The 22,923-nt window shown below is 30.5% G+C and overlaps 11 protein-coding genes across 11 annotated transcripts; 4 read left to right on the top strand and 7 right to left on the bottom strand.

The window, feature by feature from the left end:
• Positions 1-258: 258 nt before the first annotated feature.
• On the bottom strand, positions 259-2,259 carry BN7_671 (uncharacterized protein; the record flags this gene model as incomplete). The annotated part of the gene is made up of 1 exon (XM_011278864.1): positions 259-2,259. The coding sequence occupies one exon, from the start codon at positions 2,257-2,259 to the stop codon at positions 259-261; it is 2,001 nt and encodes a 666-aa protein (XP_011277166.1).
• A 1,262-nt stretch (positions 2,260-3,521) lies between these two features.
• On the top strand, positions 3,522-4,802 carry DGA1 (diacylglycerol O-acyltransferase; the record flags this gene model as incomplete). The annotated part of the gene is made up of 1 exon (XM_011278863.1): positions 3,522-4,802. The coding sequence occupies one exon, from the start codon at positions 3,522-3,524 to the stop codon at positions 4,800-4,802; it is 1,281 nt and encodes a 426-aa protein (XP_011277165.1).
• A 176-nt stretch (positions 4,803-4,978) lies between these two features.
• Positions 4,979-6,877, bottom strand: HOS3 (histone deacetylase; the record flags this gene model as incomplete). The annotated part of the gene is made up of 1 exon (XM_011278862.1): positions 4,979-6,877. The coding sequence occupies one exon, from the start codon at positions 6,875-6,877 to the stop codon at positions 4,979-4,981; it is 1,899 nt and encodes a 632-aa protein (XP_011277164.1).
• Positions 6,878-7,427: 550 nt separating this feature from the next.
• Positions 7,428-8,679, bottom strand: TOA1 (transcription initiation factor IIA large subunit; the record flags this gene model as incomplete). Its single annotated transcript, XM_011278861.1, has 3 exons — positions 7,428-7,916; positions 7,976-8,077; positions 8,647-8,679. The coding sequence occupies 3 exons, from the start codon at positions 8,677-8,679 to the stop codon at positions 7,428-7,430; spliced, it is 624 nt and encodes a 207-aa protein (XP_011277163.1).
• An 84-nt stretch (positions 8,680-8,763) lies between these two features.
• Positions 8,764-11,529, top strand: SLK19 (Slk19p; the record flags this gene model as incomplete). Its single annotated transcript, XM_011278860.1, has 1 exon — positions 8,764-11,529. One exon carries the CDS (start codon positions 8,764-8,766, stop codon positions 11,527-11,529), a length of 2,766 nt encoding a protein of 921 aa, XP_011277162.1.
• Positions 11,530-12,022: 493 nt separating this feature from the next.
• On the top strand, positions 12,023-14,971 carry BEM3 (GTPase-activating protein BEM3; the record flags this gene model as incomplete). The annotated part of the gene is made up of 1 exon (XM_011278859.1): positions 12,023-14,971. One exon carries the CDS (start codon positions 12,023-12,025, stop codon positions 14,969-14,971), a length of 2,949 nt encoding a protein of 982 aa, XP_011277161.1.
• Positions 14,972-15,210: 239 nt separating this feature from the next.
• LIP5 (lipoate synthase) lies at positions 15,211-16,407 on the bottom strand (the record flags this gene model as incomplete). Its single annotated transcript, XM_011278858.1, has 1 exon — positions 15,211-16,407. One exon carries the CDS (start codon positions 16,405-16,407, stop codon positions 15,211-15,213), a length of 1,197 nt encoding a protein of 398 aa, XP_011277160.1.
• Positions 16,408-16,848: 441 nt separating this feature from the next.
• On the bottom strand, positions 16,849-17,658 carry IDI1 (isopentenyl-diphosphate delta-isomerase IDI1; the record flags this gene model as incomplete). Its single annotated transcript, XM_011278857.1, has 1 exon — positions 16,849-17,658. One exon carries the CDS (start codon positions 17,656-17,658, stop codon positions 16,849-16,851), a length of 810 nt encoding a protein of 269 aa, XP_011277159.1.
• An 807-nt stretch (positions 17,659-18,465) lies between these two features.
• Positions 18,466-19,905, top strand: BFR1 (Bfr1p; the record flags this gene model as incomplete). The annotated part of the gene is made up of 1 exon (XM_011278856.1): positions 18,466-19,905. One exon carries the CDS (start codon positions 18,466-18,468, stop codon positions 19,903-19,905), a length of 1,440 nt encoding a protein of 479 aa, XP_011277158.1.
• A 140-nt stretch (positions 19,906-20,045) lies between these two features.
• Positions 20,046-21,338, bottom strand: MCA1 (Ca(2+)-dependent cysteine protease MCA1; the record flags this gene model as incomplete). Its single annotated transcript, XM_011278855.1, has 1 exon — positions 20,046-21,338. The coding sequence occupies one exon, from the start codon at positions 21,336-21,338 to the stop codon at positions 20,046-20,048; it is 1,293 nt and encodes a 430-aa protein (XP_011277157.1).
• A 504-nt stretch (positions 21,339-21,842) lies between these two features.
• BN7_661 (class I SAM-dependent methyltransferase) lies at positions 21,843-22,694 on the bottom strand (the record flags this gene model as incomplete). The annotated part of the gene is made up of 1 exon (XM_011278854.1): positions 21,843-22,694. One exon carries the CDS (start codon positions 22,692-22,694, stop codon positions 21,843-21,845), a length of 852 nt encoding a protein of 283 aa, XP_011277156.1.
• Between the last annotated feature and the right edge of the window lie 229 nt (positions 22,695-22,923).

The following is a 22,923-nucleotide window of genomic DNA, read 5'->3' as shown; positions in this document are numbered from 1 at the left end:
AAAATTAAGTGGCCGTAACGTAAAAATTCTGCCGGATATTTGCGGCCTGGAGTACTCTTCAATTATGTTATCTTCTTGTTTTAATGTTATTTCTCCTCAAATTTGGCTTTTATTGTCTTAAATAACTCTCTAATATTATGCACATATATCCTGTATACTACTTGGCACCTAAGCTTAGCTTTTTTCGGCTAAAATAGCCCTTAGATCTACAATTAAGCTTTAAGGTATATGATCAAATGTGTATTGTATATTCAAGTTTCAATACCACTTCACTTTGGTCATATCACTTCCTGGTATACTAGGTAACTTCCAAGATCTGACAAGATCTCTAATTCCTTTTGTTTCAAAACTTGAAATTCCCCATTTTTCTGAGTTCGATAATGTATTCAAGTATTCACTGGGTACTAAATTTGAAAGATATTCCTTACTAAACGGTGGTTTACAATGTACCTTATTAAAGCATGTAAATCTATCTTCCACTTGCTTCAAGGTCCAATATTGAGTTAATGATATGAAGTGTTCATTGCTTAGATCATCACAGTTTTTAGACCTAAAGTTTGATAAGAAATATTTGCCTTCTTCCAGTAAGTTGGGTTCAAGACAATGTTCTAAATCTTTGATCCAAGAGCTCAAGTTTTCAACGTATGTGAAACCATTGTACTTCCCATTTTTTAAACCAGAAGGGTATTCCTTTGTTAATATATAATCAGTGTCATGTGGTATCCAAGAAGTAACTCCTTCATATAAAGTTGAACGAAGTGGTGTTAAAGACCCAAATGTATAATTATGAATATGCTTATCTGTGATCAACTCTTGCTTTAACTCATTAGCACTCAATCCCGTCAAGTCAATGTATAATCCTGTTTCAAGATCAATCATTCTTCCATCAATTGAATTTTTCAAATTCGCATTAACCCTATCAACAAAATATGGACTAATTTCAATTAAATATCTATTAAATCCGGTATTTGGGTCTTCAATAATCAAAGAACCATTATAATTTATAGCAAGATATTCTAAATGTCTTATTGGAAGTTGAATGTCACAATCATGATCCCATAAAAACGAAACACCACTCCATCTCCAGCTTAATAAATTACCATGAGATAGCCAATATATAATCTTTTCCTTTTGTGCAAATTCTTGCCATGTTCTGATTAGATGATGCAAAGCAAAATATTTTTGTCTTCCATGTAATACTTTTTTGAAAAATCTTGAATCATAATGAGAACCAGCTAAAGATTTATCATCTTTCAATTCAACTTCATTGAAAAATTTCTCAAAATCAGTATCGTATTGTTGTTCAACTAAATGAAGATTTTTAAGAAAGTTCAGTAAGTTTTTGCTTGATGAGGAGAGACTCACCAAATCAAGCTCATCAATATGTGTGGTTTCAAAAATAAAATCATCCAAATGTAAATTAATAAATAATTCATCATTATCAAAACTATTGTAATTTGTATTTGATCTAGTCTCAACTTTTTCTTGGGAAAGTATCATTGGATCTGGCTTAACTAACTCACGAATGTTTTCCATTTCTTCTGCAATTTGATCCAAAGTAATATCGGAAGCATCTAAATCATGTAGTTTTTCCAAAAATTGCGCAGTATCTTTACTCGAATCTTGATTTTTGATTTGTATAATATAGTTTCTATCGCTTTTCGAGTCCATAAATATCAATTGATTAACCTTATATTCACCTGAGCCAATATAATCTAAACCTTCCGATGCCTTTTCAAACTCTGATTTTTGAAAAACTTTACTGGTTCCCAGTTCTTCATCCTCTGAGTAGTTTTCCGTTGTATTCATATCATATAACTCAAAATTATACCAATCATTCCATGAAAATGATATACGTGGATTGAAATCATTATTTTCCAAAGAATGCCTTATATGTGTGATATAACTTAAATATGTTCTTTTCAAAGTAGATAAAAATGGGTCAGTTTCTTCAGCAATAGAGTCAGCAGTTGCAATAACGATTTGTGGGAAGCCAGAATCATGATCATTCATATCTGTGATGCTTGAAAGTTTCCTATAAGACAAAGATTCAATTTTGGAAGGATCAATATGTGAAGTTGTACCATAAGAATAATCAAAGTTCCTTAGGTCTGAAACACTTTGAAGCTGAGATTTAGTAGCATGAATTATCCAAATTAAAACTAATAATAAAACCAATATAGTAACCACCTGTAAAGATTTCAGGCTAAATTTGAAGTTCCTCCTAGGGGTATGATGTGTCTTAATATCCCAAAGCATCTTGTTGAATAGTCTTTTCAACTTCCTTGTACTAGTATATGAACCTTGTGGCATTGTGTTATTTGCTCAGACATTTAATATCCTTTCAGTAAGGTTTATGATCGCACGACTAAAAAATCATCTAGTATTTTACCAATCATTTAAACTATATTGTCTAAGAATGACTTTGTGGCATTTCAATTTAATTAACCGCCGACACATAAGAACAACAACGAGTATCTTCAAACACAGAAACAGAGCTGGAGATAAGATCAGATATATTGTGAAAGCTCACATATAGTCTCTATACCTTTTCATAATGAGTAGCTTTGGTGATTGTAATCAGAAGTAACGTGTAAAATCATCCTGTAGATACTTGAACACTTGACCTCAAAATATCAGCATTTAGCTAGTTAAACCCAGTATCACCAGTGACACCAGTACCTCATATAACGAAACAGCTATCAAGAGCATAATTTCAACCAAGACATCAAGATTAAACCACAATATCAACAGATGTAATCATATTATAATGGACAATAAATGGGCATTGGCATTGGATGTTGATGTTGATTGAAGTTTGAAAATTAAAGCCATCACGAAACACGAAACCGAGATAATGCACTACAAGGGGATAAATCAAAGCAGCTAAACAATACCATTTAAACAGACTCAATTGTATCAAATCAGACTATACGAATCTCGTAAACTGAACAGCGCTTTGTTCAAAACCCTTTGTCTTACTTATCAGACTCCAGCCTCGGCTATTGCGCGTTGAAACTTGACACATGCAAAACGATTTTGTGGTTATTCACCAAACAAGGAGAAACAATTTACAATCAGAATTGTAATTGGATCATGGTAGCTAAGCTCTTCAGATAAACCATTAGATAATAGATATACACAGATATCATCAATTCATTAGCTAGACCTTTCAAGTGCTTAATCATACTTGCTCATATATCAGCATATTATACCAGAGATCACAAATCACAGAACTAGGCAATCATCACCAGATACCACACAAATTACCATCCGTGTTTTTCAGTACTGTGTGCTAGATCTTCTTAGTTCATCAAGATATATAACATCAAAAGAGTTCACCCTATCATTCAAATATCAAGATAATAATTCAATCTTCATTGTTTGATTCTGACACATCCAAAAATTCAAGTGTGTGATTAAAATTTCCCAGTTCTATTTCATTGCAGTTTTACCCCATACACAATCAACATCAGAACAGTGATCCATTGATATCCCTACATATATCTATTCAACTTACAATGCCAATCAGAGAAAAGTTGAAACCTGTTGAACAACCACAATTATCAGATGAAGATGAAGTCATAGATTCAAGTAAAAATGGGAGTTCTTCAAGTCTGCCAAAGAACATACAGATCTCTGATGATGGAAGATTATTCAAGAAGGTTGATCATCGTCAAAGATCAATGACCATAGGTAATGTTAGAGTCGCTCCTTTGACAACACCTTTACCAAGAAGATTACAAACTGCTGCTGTGCTTTGGCATACCGTTTCAATACCTGTTTTCATTACAATTTTTTTCATTGCTTTAGCAATACCAGTATTTTGGATTTTTGCTATCCCATATTTGATTTATTTATTCACTGATGAAACTCCATCAAATGGTAATGCTACCAAAAGATATTCAGAATGGTTTAGAAAACTGTCAATTTGGAAAAATTTTGCAGGTTATTATCCAGTGAAAATTTTTAAAACTCATAATTTAGAACCAACATTTACTGAAGTTGAAATTAAAGATGATCATTATTGGTTACCTCCTCCATTAAGTTATCTTTTCCAAATCAAGAAGAAACCTTATAAGAAGAAGGAAAAAACAGGTCCAAAATATATTTTTGGTCTTCATCCTCATGGTGTTGTTTCATTAAGTGGATTTGGTGCTATTGGTACTGATGGTGCAAATTGGTCAAAACTGTTCCCTGGTGTACCCGTTTGTCTTTTAACTTTATTAAACCAATTTTATATCCCAATCTATAGAGATTATTTATTAGCTTTAGGTATCACATCTGCAGGTCGTAATAATGCTTTAAAAGTATTAAAAAATGGATTTTCATTAGCAATTGTTGTTGGTGGTGCTCAAGAATCCTTATTAGCAAGACCTGAATCTACAGAAATTGTTTTACAAAAACGTAAAGGTTTCATCAAATTAGCTTTAGAAACTGGTAATGTTTCATTAGTACCATGTTATGCATTTGGTGAAAATGAGTTATATAATATTTTAGAACCAGGTCAAGATTCATATTGGAGGAAACTGCAATTATGGTTAAAAAAGAACTTTGGTTTTACAATTCCATTTTTCCATGCAAGAGGAGTTTTCAATTATGATTTTGGTCTTTTACCATTTAGAAAAGAAGTTACTATTGTTACTGGTAAACCAATTGAAGTTCCATTTTTACCAAGTCCAAATAAAAAGGAAGTTGATCATTATCATGAACTGTATGTTAATGAATTGAAAAGAATTTTTGAAGAATATAAATCTAAATTTGCAGAGAATCCTGAAGCAAAATTAGAAATTGTTGAATAGTCGTTAGTTTCATGTTTGATTTTTACAGAGTTACTCATTCATTAAAATTTTAAATTCATTTATTATTAATACAGTATTTATTTGAATTGAATTGATCATTGAGGATATTATATGTTATATATAAAAACGATGGAAAAGTTCTTGTAGAAGTATATAGTACAGTAATTAATTAAACATTAGATTTCATGTTTGGGTATTATTTTCCAATTTCCATCAACTTTTTTGAAATTTTTAACGAATTCACCTTCATGTTCACTTTTTATTTCACCTTCATGTGAAGTGTGGTTCAGTAAAGGAGTTGGAGTTGGAGTTGATTCTTCAATTGGTTCAGTTTTTGGAATTGGTGTTGGAGTTACATGAACATCATCAATTGGTATAGCAACATCATCTTGAACCATTTTTTGAGCAGGTGGGAAATTTGAATTACGAGATCTTAAAACTCTACCAGTACTTGGTGTTTCTGAACTAGGAGTTCCATTAACATTTTTAGTAATTGGTGATATTATTGAATTTGGTAATAATGATCTACCAATTGAACAAACTTCATTTGTCCATTTTTTAATTTCAGTACTTGGTGATTTTGTATAATTCCATTTTGGTTTACAACCTTTAACTAATTCTTTTACAACTTCTGGACTACCCCATGATTGATCCCATTTTAGTTCTTGTAATCCAACTAAATGAGAGAAAACACCTGATGATAATGCACCATCTGAATAACCACCTTCTAATAATGATAAAATTGAGCCATTTGAATGTCTTTTGGCTAGTTTAATAGCGTCTGATGTGAATTTGGCATAGAATGATGTTGGAACATGAACTCCATGACGTTGCATTGTTTGAACTTCATATTCTGAAGCATCAAATCCAGCGCTAATAACAATTAAAGCTTTAAAAGGTTTTTTATTTGGATTTTTGGCATTTTCTAATTCATAACTTCTTCTAGCATTTGATAAATATTCATCAGCTTTTTTAAGAACTTGTGTATAACGTTCTTTATAATCATTATAAAAATCTTCTTCTTTTTCATAAGGTTGTAAATGAACATTCCAAATACCCAAATCATGAGCCATTATACAAGTTGATGCATTTTTTATATTACCTGCAGTTGCATAACCTAACTCTGTTGGGAATGAATTAATATCATGTAATGAGAAATAACCAACCTTTGGTTCAGTAGCTTCTTTCTTAAAAGATGAATCATCATCACTTTCAGTTTCATAACCAGCAGCGGATTCACCAAAATCCGGTTCAAAACCTGCCTTTTGCCAACAAATATCTTGTGATCCATCACCATGATGAAGATCAATATCTAAGATAACAGCATGGGTAACATCATGTTTATCTGCACTATATTCAATAGCTATTTGAGCATTATTAATGAGGCAAAACCCAGAAGGAGCACAGGGATGACTATGATGACCCGGTGGTCTAATTGCAACAAAAGCTCTCTTCGGTGTATTGATATCAGAATCCAATATTGTATCTATAGCAGTTTCAATAGAGCCAATGACACCTGAAATAGCATCAATTGTACCTCTTGTTAAGTAAATATCACCACTGTTCCAATCATCTGGGACTTCAATTTGACCTGCAGCTAATTTAGCTTCACTTTCAAGACATTTTTCCTCTAAGTCTCTAGGCCAATTTTTACCATGAATTTTTAAAACATGAGGACTATTTAATGGGGATTTTTTCTTTGATGAAACTAATGTATATTGTGATGGGAACATTGAAAATGCAGCAGCGATACCCATAGAAGTAGCTAAAAGTCTTTGAGGTCTTTCCACAATGGTTGAAATATAAGTTTTAGATACCCAATCTCTACCAAAAGCATGTTTTAATGATAAAGGTGATAAGACTATCATAGTTTTTTCACCATTTGGAATGTGTTTAGCATTTTCAGCAACTTCTTTATATTTAATTAAATAATCTCTGAACTTTTCTTTAAAGTTCGATAAATCATCAACAGGTTCTGGAGTATCACTCTTGATAATATATGGGGATTGTTTATTATTTTGATGAATGCTCAAATCCGCAATAGAGATTGCTAATTCATCTAATGGGCTAGTCATTGTACAAGTGTATTCTAATATGTTAATTAGTTTCTTTGGACTTTATGATTAGCTTGAGGGTGATTCAGAATGATTAAGTGGAAAAGAAAAGTGATAAGTTTGAGAAAAGCTCCAATATATATTTAAATGTTTTGGTGAAACGTTTTCTGTTCAGTATTTTGAGATGTTTGTTTACATTTCTTAAAAAGCGCGCCCCATAGATAATTGCCGGAGATTAAAATCTTATCATAACGCGCATTTTGACATGAGTTAGAATTTGAATTTGACCCAGAAGATCAAAGACAAACGGGACTTGAAAATGGGTTACAGGGACTCAAAGATTTGAAGAGTAGAGACAGAATCCCAGTATATCAATTGAGCTACAGAATCGTAATCCATATAGATAACATTAATAAACTTTTGTTTGGTATACTATGTACTTATACATTATATTAAGCAATTGATCTTCATTGTATATCAACCGTTGGACAATATCATCAATGCCCATTGACTTCACTAGATAATTGTAGGCCTCAAAACATTTTTATATAAAAAGATGAATGTGATAAAATCACCATTCAGATTCACCTGTACCTTTAGCAAAAGCATAATCTCTACCATTGATATTAGCAACACCATCTTTCAAGTTACATTTCCATTTGTTCTTCACTCTTAAAACTTTTTCATATAGACATAAAATAATCATACCTTCTGCATCATCTGCATCCTCATCATCTTCTAAATCTTCTTCATCGGAATCATCTAGATCTGAATTTATATCATCAGAATCTAATGATGCCAAAGTTCTTTCTTTCTTTTCTGAACTTTCTTTAGATTTTTGAGACACAGTAGCATTATTACCACTTATCTCAAGTTCAAAATTGGCTGTAGACTCTTGAGGTATTGAAGCAGATGAATCTTCCTTTTTAACACCATTATCAGTTTGATTTGGGTTTGTTGTGTCTATAGCTTGATCTGTACCTAAAAGTTCTGTTGGTGCTGAATCTGGGGCCCATGAAAATTGAGCAACTTTAGTTTGTGACAAGTTTTCACGCCATATCTAAACTGTTAGTTTCCAAATAATATATCAATTGATTTTAAATATATGAAAAAACTTACATTTCTTAAATCTTGTAATGTAGCTTCATCAATACCACTATCTTCAAAATCTTGTCTTGATTCATTTATGACATCATCAATGATTTGTTCATATATAAAGGCCTATATAAAAAGTTAGTAATCTATCTATCAAAAAATATAAAACATCAAGTTAATTGAAAACTCACAGCTTCATGATTGGACATTGTTAAATTTTTTTTCCGCTGTTTCGGTATATGGAATAACTATCAAAAAAAACTAAAAAAAATCACTAAAGAGAGCTCAACAATTAAAAATACAAGTTCTGATAGTAAAATGAGCGTAAATTCGATAGCTCAATGGGGTTGATGATAAATTTGTCGATTCTTTAAGGTAAATTAAGGGTTTTGGTTAAATTTCCGATTTGCTTTTTATACTTTTTCAAGTGGCGAGCGGTATACACCACACAAACACGTGACCCAAGACACACAACTTTAGCAGAAAAGAAGAAATTGAGCGCTCAAAAAGATATTAAAGAGATATTTCTGTGAGTAGAGGACTATAAAGTATACTCTCGATCGATAACCCAAGATCAATTGAACAAAATGGTTAATAAATACCAAGTTTATACCATTTCTAATCTCTTTTGAAAATTCGCGCATAGTTAATAAAAGTTGTCATGGAGACATAAATTTTGTTTTGTTTTTGTTTACTTTTTGTAAAGGGACGACTTTTGTTTTGATCATATCTTTTATAAAAAGCAGCTACAAGTATCTTCTTCTATCAAAGAGCTACAAACAGCAATATCCAGAGACTTATCAATTATTGATATGGACTTGCAAAACATTAAAGCGGTTTCTGCTACAGAACCTGAAGCTATGACACCATTAAGATATTCTACAACTTTTCAAATTGCTGAAGATTCAAATGATGATATTGTACAAAAGATACCTCATGGTTTGACTGCTAAGAAGAATCGTCGTAAAAGTTTCCAACATTTGAAATCAAACAATGCTTTCTCATTAACTCCACAAAGAATCCCATTGACTGCTCCAAGACCTAATGTTTTGAATTCACATCCAATTGGATTTAGTCCAATCAATCCAACAAAAAGATCCTTAATGAATGAACTGGAAGCTGTTAAAAGTGGTAAAGAAAACTCAAATTCAAATTTCGAACCTTTATCAAATTTTGACTGGGATACAAAAGTTTCTGAGGATATTGGTTTTTTCATTGATACCCCCTCCAGTCCTGAGAGATTACAAAATAAACGTCGTTCAGAGGGTAATGAAGATCTTGAAATTAATGTTAAACATCAAAAGATTGCAGATACTTCAAAAGAAGATTCTATCGAAGAAGAAGATGAAGACAGTGATAGTGAACAATCTGCTGAAGTTGACTCAGCAAATAATACCCAAGCTGCCGCTGTAAATGAGGAATCAACAACTATTGATAATGAAGACGACAAGGAATCAAGCATTGTTTCAGATGAAGAACCAGAAGAATTGTCAAGAATTGAACCATTTAATAGTGAATCAAACGTTACAGATAACAATGTTCAAGAACAAAACACTCATTTCGAGACTTCAGGATCCCCAATCACACCGTCTCGTTTTACTGAACCAGTTGCCAAAAGTCCAAAAACAGAACAATGTAGCAGAGTCGTTGATGAATCTGGATTACTTTTAGATACTTCAAAACCACCAATGGTTGATGATAGCTACAGAGCACCTGAAAGTCCATTATCACAACATCAAACCTCTATCATTGAACCATCAACTAAAAATGTTTTAGAGAGTCTGGATGATATTGATGAAATTCCATCTGAACCTTCTTACCAGCCAGTCAGAGAAGCTCCAAGGGCTAGGGCATTGTTCACTATTCAACAACTCCATGAATATCAAGAAGACTTCAAAAAGGCAGAAAGTTCATTACGTGATACTTTGAAGGAAAAACATAATGAAGTTAAAGAGCTTAATACACAAGTTGCTACATATAAAAATAGAATCATTGAATTAAAGGAAGATTTTGATATTTTGAAATTACAAAAGTTACAAGCTGATAAGGAAAATGATCTTATAAATACAGCACTTGATGCCTCAAGAACTGACGTTATTGAACTTGAACAAAGTGCCAGGGCCAATGAAGATAAGGTTAACAGATACAAATTAGTTATTAGCAAATTTAAAGAACGCCTGAGAGAAAAAGAGCAGTTCATTTCATCTAGTGAAAAGGAACTTGAGGAATTAAACAGACTCAAAGCCACCACAGCTTCAATGGAAAGTGAATCTAAATTGCGTTCAGACCAATATGAAAAGCAAATCCATTATTTATCTTACAACATTGAACTAGCACAAAAAGAGAAAGTTTTATTGAATGATACTACGGAATCTTTAACTGCACAACTTCAAAACTTAAATGATGAATTAAATTCTGCTAAATCAGCATTAGAGGAAGCAAATGGGAAAATTGTTTTAGTTACACAAGACTTACAAGAAAGGGAAGACTATGTCAAATCATTATCTGAGACAATTGACACACAAGCTAATCAAATTGAAGTATTTGAAAATGAAAAGAACTCATTCTCAACAAATACTACAAAGTTGAACGAAGAAGTTAATGAATTAAAAGTTGTTTTACAAACCAAAGAAAATTCATTAATTGAATTATCCAATACTATCAATGATCTATCTAGAGAATTGAATTTGAATAAAAGTATTAACTCTGGTATGTCAGGTGCTTTAGCTACTTTGAGAAAAGAATTGTCAGATTTAAGAGCTTCTTATACAGAAATTTACAATGACCATGCTAGTACAAGATATCAACTTATTGATGCTAATGAGAATTTGACTATCAGAAAAGCTGAAGTTACAGAATTACAAATTGAGCTAACACAAGCGAAAGATGAACTATCAAACTTACATGCATTAGTTTCTGATAAGAACGAAAATATAAGCCAATTGAATGAAATTATTAATGAATCATCAAAAGCTTTGAATATCAAAGATTCAAAATTAGCAGATCTGGAACAAAATTTGGAGAAACAAGAAAGTGAACATCTTACAGAACTTGAAAGTTTACATCACGAATTAACTAGTTTACAAAGTAATTTAACCAGTAAATCAAATGAATTACACAGAACTAGGGAAGAAAGAGATCAAATACAAAGAGAAAATGATAAACTTGGATACGAGTTAAGTACTGTTAAAGAAGAATATAGTGATGCTGATGTTAGAATTTCAAATCTAAAATTAAAAATTAATGAATTCAAAGATGTTAATAATAACTTGGAAGGCCAAATTAAAACTTTAAGAACAGAAAAGGATAACCTTTCAAATGAAACAGAGAAGAGACTTCAACAATTAGCAGAAGATCTTTACATTCAATATAGTAAAAAACATGAACAAAAAGTTCAAGTTCTGAAGAAAAACTATGAAAACAAATGGCAACAAAAATTATCAAGAACTGAAACAGATAATGAACGTTTAAGAGGTGAAATTGAAGGTTTGAAAGCTCAATTAGAAGCTGAAAGAGCAGAAAAAGCTGAGGTTCTCAAGTTATGGGATCAACTTAGACAAGAACAAAGTAAAGATTAGCTAGAGAAGATGTAATATGGAGTTGAATAGTATGGTTTATATTGAATTATTACCTGTAGTTACTTCGTTCTTAGTGAAACATGATTGTCTTAAAAGACACCAAATTGAGTTAATTGAAATCGCGATTACTGATTACATAACAAGAGAAAAAAAACTGTACTACGTAAACGCGTTTGGGAAACTACGTACATGAGCATCACCAAAACTCTTTGCAGAAAATCACCATTAAAAGATAAAATCACTTCAAAAACGTCAAAACTCGAGGAATTCAAGGATTAGAGGGTAGTTCTGATTAAGTTAGGCTCAATAGAACTCCTTTGAAAGAGATATAGAGGACTTTACTTTCATTTTGATCACCATATAGATATATAAGGGGAGTTTCAGTTCCATAAGTGGAAAAAAAAAAATTGGTTTCATATTTAATATACTTCAACTTTGAAAAAAAAAGAATTACATTTATTAATTACCATAGTCACAAGAATAATAGATTATTATGGCTCAATCGTCCAAAAGAGGATCTGTTCAATCAGGTTTCTCTGAATTTTCATTTGAACATAATGATGATGCACTACGGATTTCTACACCAAGATCAGAACGTCCTCAATCACCAACTCCAACTACTTCACCATTAAAATTTGATGGGCTTATAAAAGAGAATAAAGATTTAAAACTGAAAGTATTGGAACAACAACAATTAATTGAAAATTTAAGACGCGAGATCCAAGAATTACGTGGTAGTACAAATAAGGGGAATAATATAAATATTATTGAAGAACAAAAACCTATTTCATTATCATCATCCTTGTCAGCATCTCCAATTGATAAAAATCAAGATAATTCTTCAAATATTATTGCTCAACATATTCTGGTTAGTAATCAAAGTCTTTCAAGTTTAGCACCACCACCAAGATCTGCAAATAGATTAAAGACAAGTCCATTAAGAGATGATTTGGAATCACAACGTACACCTATAATAACAGAACCAGAACCAGAGAAGGATGAGAAAACCACTTTAGACGAAGAGGATGAAAATGATGATACAACACAAAGGGAAGAAACTGGAGATAATACATTAACAAATATTGATGAAGATCTTCTACAAACACCAGATAATACAAATGTTGAAGATGATTCAAGTAGAAGAAGTTCAGCATATTCAGCACCACCAGATACAAAATTAGAATCACCTGAAAAAACAGCATTGGCACCAAATTCATATAGTTCACCATATAAAGGTAGAATTTCAAGTTCATCTTCACCATTAAGAAATCCTCCAACATCAGCATCTAATAATCCATCAAATTCACCATCACCATCCCCGATTTCTCCAGAAACTACTCAATTATCACAACCATTATCTGTAGTGACAACAACAACAACAGATGATAAATCAATCCATAATAAATTAAATTTTAATGAATCAAGATCTACATTTCAAGGAAGTCCATTACCACCTAAAAATTTTTCTTCATCAGATTCACCATTTATGACACCTGAATTAAGTATACCACCATCACCATTAGAAGGAAGATTTACACCAGCTGAAAGTATAAAATCTAATTTATATGATCCTTATGAAGGAGATTTCCAACATCAACAAATTCATCAAAATCATAATGGATTTGGAGGTGTTTATAATGGAGAAAATGAAAATCATGAATTGAATCAATTAGATTCCACACATAAAAGATTCCCATCAGATGTTCCATTATTTGTTAATCCAACAGAATTATCTACTGTCAAGACAGAAATAATTACAACAATATGTGGTAATTTTTCCAAAAAATCAGATGATCCAATTGTTATTATTGCAGTTTGTGATCGTCAAACCGGGGTTGAAATGTGGAGATTTAAAAAATCATTATCATCAATTGTATTATTAGATACTCAAATTAGACCATTAATTAATACATTTTCATTACCACCAGTCCCTGAAAAATCATTATTTTTATCAAATATACCTGTTAAAGTTGATATTAGAAGATTAAGATTAAGAGATTATTTTTCAACATTATTTACAATACCTCATATTCCATTAGATGCAGCTTATAAAATTTCTAGGTTTATGTCACAAGATGTTGTTAATTTATTAGATGAATCAAATACAGAAGCTTTAAAAGATGGGTTTTTGTTACGTCGTTCAAAAGGATTGGGAAATAATTGGAAGGCAAGATTTTGTGAAGTTGATGGACCATTTTTAAATGTTTATGAAAATAAAGATGGTTCATTATTAGAAATTTTAAAATTAACAGGATCACAAATTGGTAGACAACCAGATCATATAAAACATACAGATGATAAATCATCATATAGACATGCATTTGCCATTATGGAACCTAAAAAAAATTTAAAATCTTCTTCATTTACAAAACATATTTTTTGTGCAGAAACTGATCAAGAGCGAGATTTATGGGTAAATACATTAATTCAATTTGTTGAAGATCCTTCAAGTTCCATATCAACATATTCAGGAGATTCATCAAATTTATCATCACAAACAATTATTAATCCAGAACCACAATTAATACCATCACCAAATTCCATTTCAACTCAATCACCATCTAAATCATCTATTCATACTAAAAATGATGATACTGATGAATTAGAAGAATTAGTTAAAGAAAGTAAACGTAATAAAAAAAGAAGTTTTTTCCCATTTTCCAAGAAAAATATTAATGAAGAATTAGAAGTTTTCAAAAATCAACAACAAGGAGGAACAGAACAATCATCAGATCAAGAAACTTCACCTAAGAAATCAAATATTGAAGAAAGTTTAAAAAATATGAATTTATTAGATACAAAAATCAATGAAAAAATATTTAATAATGAAATTTCCATTGCAATAAATTTATCAAATCATGAATTATATGGATATAAAGTTCCAAGTATAATTTACAGATGTTTAAAATTCCTTGATGATTCAGATGCAGTGATTCAAGAAGGTTTATTTAGATTAAATGGTTCAGCATCAATGATTAAACAATTACGTGAAAATTTTGATTCCAAGTATGATTTTGAATTGGATGAATTTGAACTAAAACCAGATATTAATACAATAGCTGGATTATTAAAATTATATTTAAGAGAATTACCAAGTGTGATTTTAACCAAAGAATTATATTCAAATTTTAGAGATTCATATAATAAAATTAAAGATCCACAATTATTATCAATTGAATTTAAAAAATTAACCCAGAAATTACCAATTGAAAATTATTCATTAATTTTTGTATTGTTCAAATTTTTAAACAAAGTTATTCAATATCAAGAGATGAACAAGATGAATTTAAGAAATTTATGTATTGTTTTTTCACCAACTTTAAATATTTCAAGTGAAGTTATTATACCATTTTTTGTTGATTTTGGTTGTATTTTTGAAAATCAAGAACCAATTCCAAATAATCAAAGAGAAGTTTTAGATATTCATATACCAACATTTTAAAAAAACATTTTAAAAGAGAAGGGAAGAAAAGAGATAGAAAAGATAACGATCCTTACGGTTTAAATCATATATATTATAAGCATGATTAGTTTTTAAGTTTTATATATTGTTTTATAATGAACATTTGTTTTTATAGAGAGACAACAACTAAAACGTAAATCATGAAATATCATAAAAATCATTTTATAATAATATTTAAATATAATAATTTATTCTATCATGGTTTAACCAAGGGGGACTTATATACTTGATTGTAAAACTTGTTCATTTGAAATTTCATTATTTGTAATTTGGTTTTGTCTTTTCCTTAATACATTTTCAATAAATGCTTCACCAGCTTTATAAGAAGATCTAACTAATGGACCACTTGCACAATATAAGAAACCCATATCCAAGGCAACTTGTTTCCAATGATCAAATTTTTCAGGGGTAACATATTCAGCAACTTTCATATGACGTCTTGTTGGTCTCATATATTGACCAAATGTAACAACATCACAATTAATATTTCTTAATTCCTTAAGGGCAGCTAAGATTTGTTCATCAGTTTCACCAAGACCTAACATCATTGAAGTTTTTGTAATCAAGGTTGGAACTGTTTCTTTAGCAGTTTGTAAAACTTTTAAACTTTGACGGAATGTAGCTCTTCTATCTCTAACATGAGGAGTTAATTCTTCCACAGTTTCAATATTATGAGCGAAAACATCTAAACCAGATTTTGCTAAAATTTTAACCATTTCAGGATCACCTCTAAAATCACCACTCAACACTTCAACTAAAATTTGTGGAGCTTTTTGTTTAATTTTTTGAACAGTTTCACTTAAATGATTTGAACCACCATCAGATAAATCATCACGATCAACAGTAGTCATAACAACATAACCTAACCCCCATCTTGCAATAGCTTCAGCAGTATTTTCAGGTTCCATCGGATCTGGAGCAGCAGGTTTTCTATTTGTTTTCACGGAACAAAATCTACAACCTCTTGTACAAGTATCACCTAATAACATAATAGTTGCAGTAGCTTCAGATTTTTTACCACCCCAACATTCACCAATATTTGGACATTTTGCTTCTTCACAAACTGTTGATAATTTTAATTCACGAACATCTTTTTTCAAATTATGAAAAGATTGACCCTTTGGAATTGGGACTCTTAACCAACTTGGTAATTTTGCCTTTGGGTCAACTCTTGCAGCTTCAATTGGATCAACAACTTGCTTTGCAGCTTTCCCACTAATAAAATCATCAAATGATGGACCTGCATTTAAATTATCTGAAAATATAGTTCTTCTTCTTTTTTTTGGTTTTATTGGGGTTGTGTTTTGTGTTTCTGTTGATTGTTCTTCATTTGAAACATGGGCAAATGATCTATATGATTGATTGATTATTGGATGACGAGTGAAGACACTCTTTATTAATCTTTGTGAAAGCATTGTATGGCTATAGATCTGGGTATTATATGAATTGAATGAAATGAAAGTTAAGGAAATGTATAATCTATGTTTATGTATATCTAGTTTGTAATGAATCTATTCATAAAATATAAATGATTAATCCAAATCAATATAATATTTCAATACTTCAATATTTCAATTTTTATTCCTTATTATAAATTTTGTATTACGTTTAATTTTTTTTGCTGAAGCTAAAATCGGATTCCCTCCACGCGAATTTTTACAAAACATTGACTCTGATTTGGTAAAGAGCGTGGGGGACAGAGTCAGTGAGTGATTGACTTCGATTTGAATATTGAATAAAACACTAAAATATACTATTATTACTAAACAATTTATATTTTAATAGTTTATTAGATTAGATATTAACAATTATATACTTTTATTTTATTTTATTTTATTTTATTTTGTTCTAGTTGATTATAACAAACGATCAATTTCATTAGATTTAAATTGATCTAAATTATCTAAATTATCCCACCATTTAAATAAATAAGATTCACAAATTAATTTAAACCATGGAGTAAATGTTAAATTTGGATCTTTGAATTGATTTTTCAATTCTTGAGCAGTAACATATTTATAATCTCTAACTTCATTTAAATTTGCATCAATTTTTGGATTTGATTTTATAAATAATATATAATCAATTTCATGTTCCCCCCATTTCCCATTACTTGGAGCTTTATAATGAATTCTATTCAAGAATTTAAAATTTTCAATTGGAACATCCTGAGCTAGGATACCTAATTCATGATTTAATTTTCTTTGAGCAGCAAATTTAGCACCTTCAATTGAACTTGATAAATCAGTACCTAATTCCTCAGGAACAGCTAAAGGATGTGAACAACAAGTATTAGTCCACATATCAGGGAACGTTATTTTTTCAGTAGCACGTTGTTGTAATAATAATTTACCTTCATCATTGAACAAGAAAACAGAGAAAGCTCTATGTAATAAACCTTTTTCAATATTATCCATAATATGACAAAGTTTTTTAGTACCTGCACCAATAGGAGTATCATTCCAATCAGAAACGATACATAATTCTTCCATTAATTTGATTTGTTCTTCATCATATCCATTAAAGACATTGTCTGTACCATTTGAACTTGAACTTCTTGGAGCACCAGTGATACGATCCAAATGAACAATTTCTGGGAATTCTCTAAGGATATCTTCACCAGTTAGGCCTTGGACCAACTGTGAGTATGTGATAGTTTGTGACATTGTGGTGGTGGTGGTAATACTAGTTGTTTCTTGTTGTTGTTGTTTATTTGTTGATGTTTTGAAACTTTTTTTTTTCGTACTAAAAAGAATGTCAAATTTAATCAGAAGACAAAAAGAAGGTAATGAAATAACAATTGAATGAATGATAGTATCAATAATAAAATGATAGAACAACTGATAGAACAAGTGATAGTGTAATAGTATAATGATAGAATAATAATAATATAATATATCACCAACAAACAAAACTATTCAAATACAATTTTTCTCTTTCAATATTCTTCTCTTAAATCTTTCAATCGTTTCTTCGTTTAGTATTTCATTTACTTATACAAGAGATAATAAAAAGTATGTTCTCTGTGTAACTATCAGCACTGTACTGGAGTTAATAGGTTATACTCTGCCTAAGTTTATTCTTCACTGCGTAATTCCCAGCACTTACTCTGCCTAAATCTAATTTGTTCCACCGCGCTTTGTTTTGTTTTGATTTCCATTATTTTATTTTCTTTGATTTTCTCGACGTTTTTCAAAATGGAAAATCAAAAAATTAAATGAGAATTTACTGAAAAGTATTTAATATTTTGATTTTGATTTGATTTCAATTCATTGTTTGTTTTATTGTTCAGTTACTCAAGTGTTGTGTGTTTCTGGTGAGTGTTTGTGTGTTAGTTATGGTGATGGTATTACTGGTTTATGGTGTATCATTGGGTGTTGTTCACTGTGGTACTCCATAATTGTATACTGTGGCCTCATTGAAAAATTATATTTGACTAACCAATATATTAGTATCTCCCTCCCTTCCCCATAATGTCTGCCACTACTTCCCCTGCTCCATCTTTTGATTCTCGTGAACCTCGTGAACCTCGTGTTCAAAAACGTTTCATTAAAGGTCCTGATAATAAAGCTCGTGATGAAATCATTAATAAATTAAATAAAGAAATTAAAGCTAAAGATTTAACTCTTAATGAAATTAAAGCTCAAATTTCCAAAACTACAACTGATCCAAAAATTAATGAAGAACGTAAAAATTTAATTGGTGAATTAAATGAATTGAAAAAAACTCAAGCTGATTTTAAAGGTAAACGTGATTTAATCAACTCCAAGATTAAAGAAGTTGATTCTCAATTAAAAAAGAAAATTTCTGAAGTCCAATCTGTTACTTCAAAACATAATTATAAATCAACTAATGATATTGATAATGAAATTAAAAAATTAGAAGATCAAATCTCTTCAGGTGATTTAAAATTAGTTGAAGAACGTTTAGCCATCAAAAATATTACTCAATTACGTAAATTACGTAAAGATTTTAATGGTATTCAATCTCAACAAAAATTAATTGATCAAGATAAAGAAAAAATTTCAAATTTGAAAAAAGAATTATCAAGTTTAAATTCCAAGGAAGTTTCTGCAAAATTTGAATCAATTCAAAAACAATTAGATGAATTATCTTTATCAAATAAATCTGTCAACGATAAAAGACAATCATTATATGATCAACGTAATAAATTACAAAAAGAAAAAGATGTCTTGTATAATTCAATTAGAAAAACAAGATCTGATTATGATGATCAATACAAGAAATTTAAAAAAGCTTTACAAGATGAAAAAATTCGTGTTGCCACTGAAGAAGCTAAATTAAAATCTGAAAAAGATAAAGCTGAACGTTCATCAACAAAAGCAAAAATCTTGTCAGAAGCTTCAAAACCTGCATTCACTGAAGAAATCAAAACTGTTGAATCTTTATTAACTTTCTTTGATCCAACTTTTGTTAAATCAAAAACTAATGATGCTTTACAATCAAAAACTTTTATTACTGAAAGAAAAGGTAGAGTTATTGAACAACTTGATGATGATTTAATCATCAAAAAGGAAGAAACACCATTCTTTGCAGGTTCAAATGGTTCATCAAAGGGTAAAAAGGGTAAAAAATCAGCCGCTGCTAAAAAATTCACCTTGGAACCAACAATTATCACTCAATTAGGTGATTTAGAAATTTCATTACCAACTTCTCAAGATGATGTTTCAAAAACTATTGAATCATTAAAATTAAAATTAGATGAATATTTAAAAACTCAAGATGAAGTTACCGCTAAGAATATTGAATCTGCAAAATTAGAAATTTCAAAATTAGAATCAAAATGGTCAAAACAAGATGCTAAAGAAGCTGAATTAGAAGCTAAAAAAAATGCTGAAACTAATAAAGAAAATGAAGACGAATCAAAAGAAGATGATGTTAAAGAAGAATAAAACTATTGTCCTCTAGACCCCTAGATTAGTGATGTTGTCATTTGTATACCTATATATAAATTTTAAGAATTGTTACCATAAAAATACCATAAATAAAAGCATTAAAATTAGTACACATATGTAAAAGCTATATAAACTCTTCACATGATGAATTGTAAATTAACATCAATAGGATGTGAAGAACTTAATTGAGGTTTTTGAGAATATTTCCCAGACATTGCAGATCTCATATTATTTAATAAAGAAATATAACTTTGAACAGGTTGTGAAGCCATAACATTAATAAAAGCAAATGACATTGCACCCGTGGAAAGACCATTCGTAGTAGCATCTGCAGAAGTTTGTTCATCTTTTGAACCAGAAATCATAACAACATCAGCTGGTGAAAAATTTCGAGCAATTTCTTGTTGTCTATTATGATCACCATTTGTAACTTTTGAAAAAGCATCACCTAATGAAGAAACCATCCCTCCTATATTTCCCTGGGCATAACTCATTGCAGCTTTTAATCCACTTGATCCTACTGCTTTCAACATGTTTGGTTCTTTAATAACACCTTTTGTAGAATAAACAAATGGTAAATCTAATACAGTACCTGAATGACAACTATCAAAAAATGCAGTTAATCTTGCACCTGGTGGTAATGAACGAACCAAAATGTTATGTAATTCATCATCAATGATTTGTCCTGCAGTTTGGAAATCAACAGGTACAATAGTTGAATCATAACCACTTTCTTCTGTACCATCTAAATTCTTCTGAGTGGCACCATGTCCAGAATAATGGAATACAAGAGAATCATTTGGTTTAGCTTCAGAAACTAACCAATGCATTGCTCTTATAATATTTTGTCTTGTTGGGACTTTAACCAGGTCTCTTTGATCATCAGTTAACATAACCATATCTTCAGATTTATAACCAAATCTATCAATTAAGAATTTTTGCATTGCATGTGCATCATTTATACAACCTCTCAAAGCATTATTAGTTCCAATATAATTAATACCAATTAATAACGCTTTTCTTTGTCCATTACATTGTGAATATTGATAACTAATACCATTACCAATATGTTGTGTACCTGAAGGAGGTGGAGCTTGAGGTCTATTAAATGTATGACGTCCATTATTTGGATCATTATATTGATATTGATTTGGATGATTTTGTCCATTGAAAGCTTGATTTTGCATTTGAACATTTGGTGGTGGTCCTTGAGGTGCTCTATATTGACTTGGTGGCGGTCCTGAAGGTGGTCCATATCCTCCTCCATTATAATGATTTGGTGGTGGACCTGGAGGAGGTCCATACCCACCTCCATATCCATTTGGTGGTGGACCTGGAGGAGGTGCAAAACCTGAAGGTGGTGGACCTGGTGGAGGACCATAATTACCACCGTTATAAGTTGTTTGATGTCTTCTTTGACCTGGGTACATTTTGATATGGTATATGTGTCAAATATGTAGAAGATCTTTTTTTCTATTGTTGAAGGTTTTTATTCAGAAATATATTCTTTTCAAAACTAATTTCAGTTTCAAGTTTCCAATATTCGCGTATTTATTTATATAACATTCTAGAAATTTTTTGGTAATTACAGTATGACGTTTAAATTCAAATACTTGTCGGATATTGGCGGGTGTTTTCGGACCGGTTAATGATTTGTGGCAGTATACTATTAAAATATCATACAAATGTGTCATTTTTAGGCTTAGATATTTTATTGTTTCTTGCAGTTTTGATGATGATGGTGAGTTGATTCAAGGAATGATCTAGGGAAATATATATGTACATACTTTGTTTATACTAGCTGATGAAGTTAGATATTGTTAATCAAAACTTTTTAAGTACGATTGTATCTTACAAAGATTTGCTTTTAAAGTCATATGATCATGTGTGTTAATTATAATATAGATAAATGTGTTTTGAAATATTGATTAAAGTTACTTTCTTCTTGCAAATGTATAAGTTGTCCCCCATTCAACCCTAAGTTCTGTTTCATCTGTCCAACCAAAAGTTTCTTTCAATTCATTAGTGAATAAAATTGCAATATCTTCACCTTTATCAACATTATCCTTTTGCCATGTATGATAAGCACTCCAACTTTGTAAATAATCAATAAATTTCTTCATTGTATATTTTGAATCACCGTGGAAATAAGCTGTATGAGTCTTTGTTTCACCTGGATAATAATCATGTTTTTCAATATCTTTAAAACATTCATTTGGAACATGAACATCATTGAAAAAATATCTAAGGAAATTTTTACTTGGTTGAATCCATTTTGGTCCCATATATCTATCATCTTCATAAACATATTTTTGATAAATTTCATTAGCTTTAGGGAAATCAATAAATCTTGGTTCAACATAACCCCAATAAGCTAAAGTTCCATTTGGTCTTAAAGCTTTTGAGGCTTGTTCAAAAAATTCATCATGATTAATCCAATGTAAAGCTTCAGCAACTATAACAAGATCAGCTGTTTGACCTTCTAAAGGTTCAATTAAATTTTCAGCAGGGAAAACTTTAAATTCAATCTTATCTTTTAAATCTGGGGTAATTGATTCAACACCAGGTTTGATCATTACATCAGAAGCATCCGTTGCAATGACTTTTTCAACACCATGATCTAAAAGTGGGAAAGATGCAGTACCAGGACCTGAACCAGCGTCTAATGCTAAATTTTTAGGACCTTGATGATATTCAAATAATGCATTGAATAAAGAGTTTGGATATCTTGGTCTATTGACATTATAGTTATTGGAATCAAAATCCTTTTCAGCGTATGTTGCCATTGTATAATAATCAATTTATTATTGTATGATTACACCAGATAATTGAGTCAATTAGATATTCAGCTATGGAGGATTTCATGCCTTTATATATGGTTTATTGAACTCTATAAATAATTTAAGATTCACAATTGAGTAATATACTTTTCACCGAAACAGGCCCGGTTTCGGAGTCACCACAATAGATATCAATAAGAAGTTAAAACAATAGCTTTGAAGTTTGTTGATTTCC

Source organism: Wickerhamomyces ciferrii, contig 00011 (genome assembly GCF_000313485.1).
Source record: "Wickerhamomyces ciferrii WGS project CAIF00000000 data, strain NRRL Y-1031 F-60-10, contig 00011, whole genome shotgun sequence".
NCBI classification, from domain to species: Eukaryota; Fungi; Ascomycota; class Saccharomycetes; order Phaffomycetales; family Wickerhamomycetaceae; genus Hansenula; species Hansenula ciferrii.
This window is presented reverse-complemented; position numbering and strand designations above follow the sequence as displayed.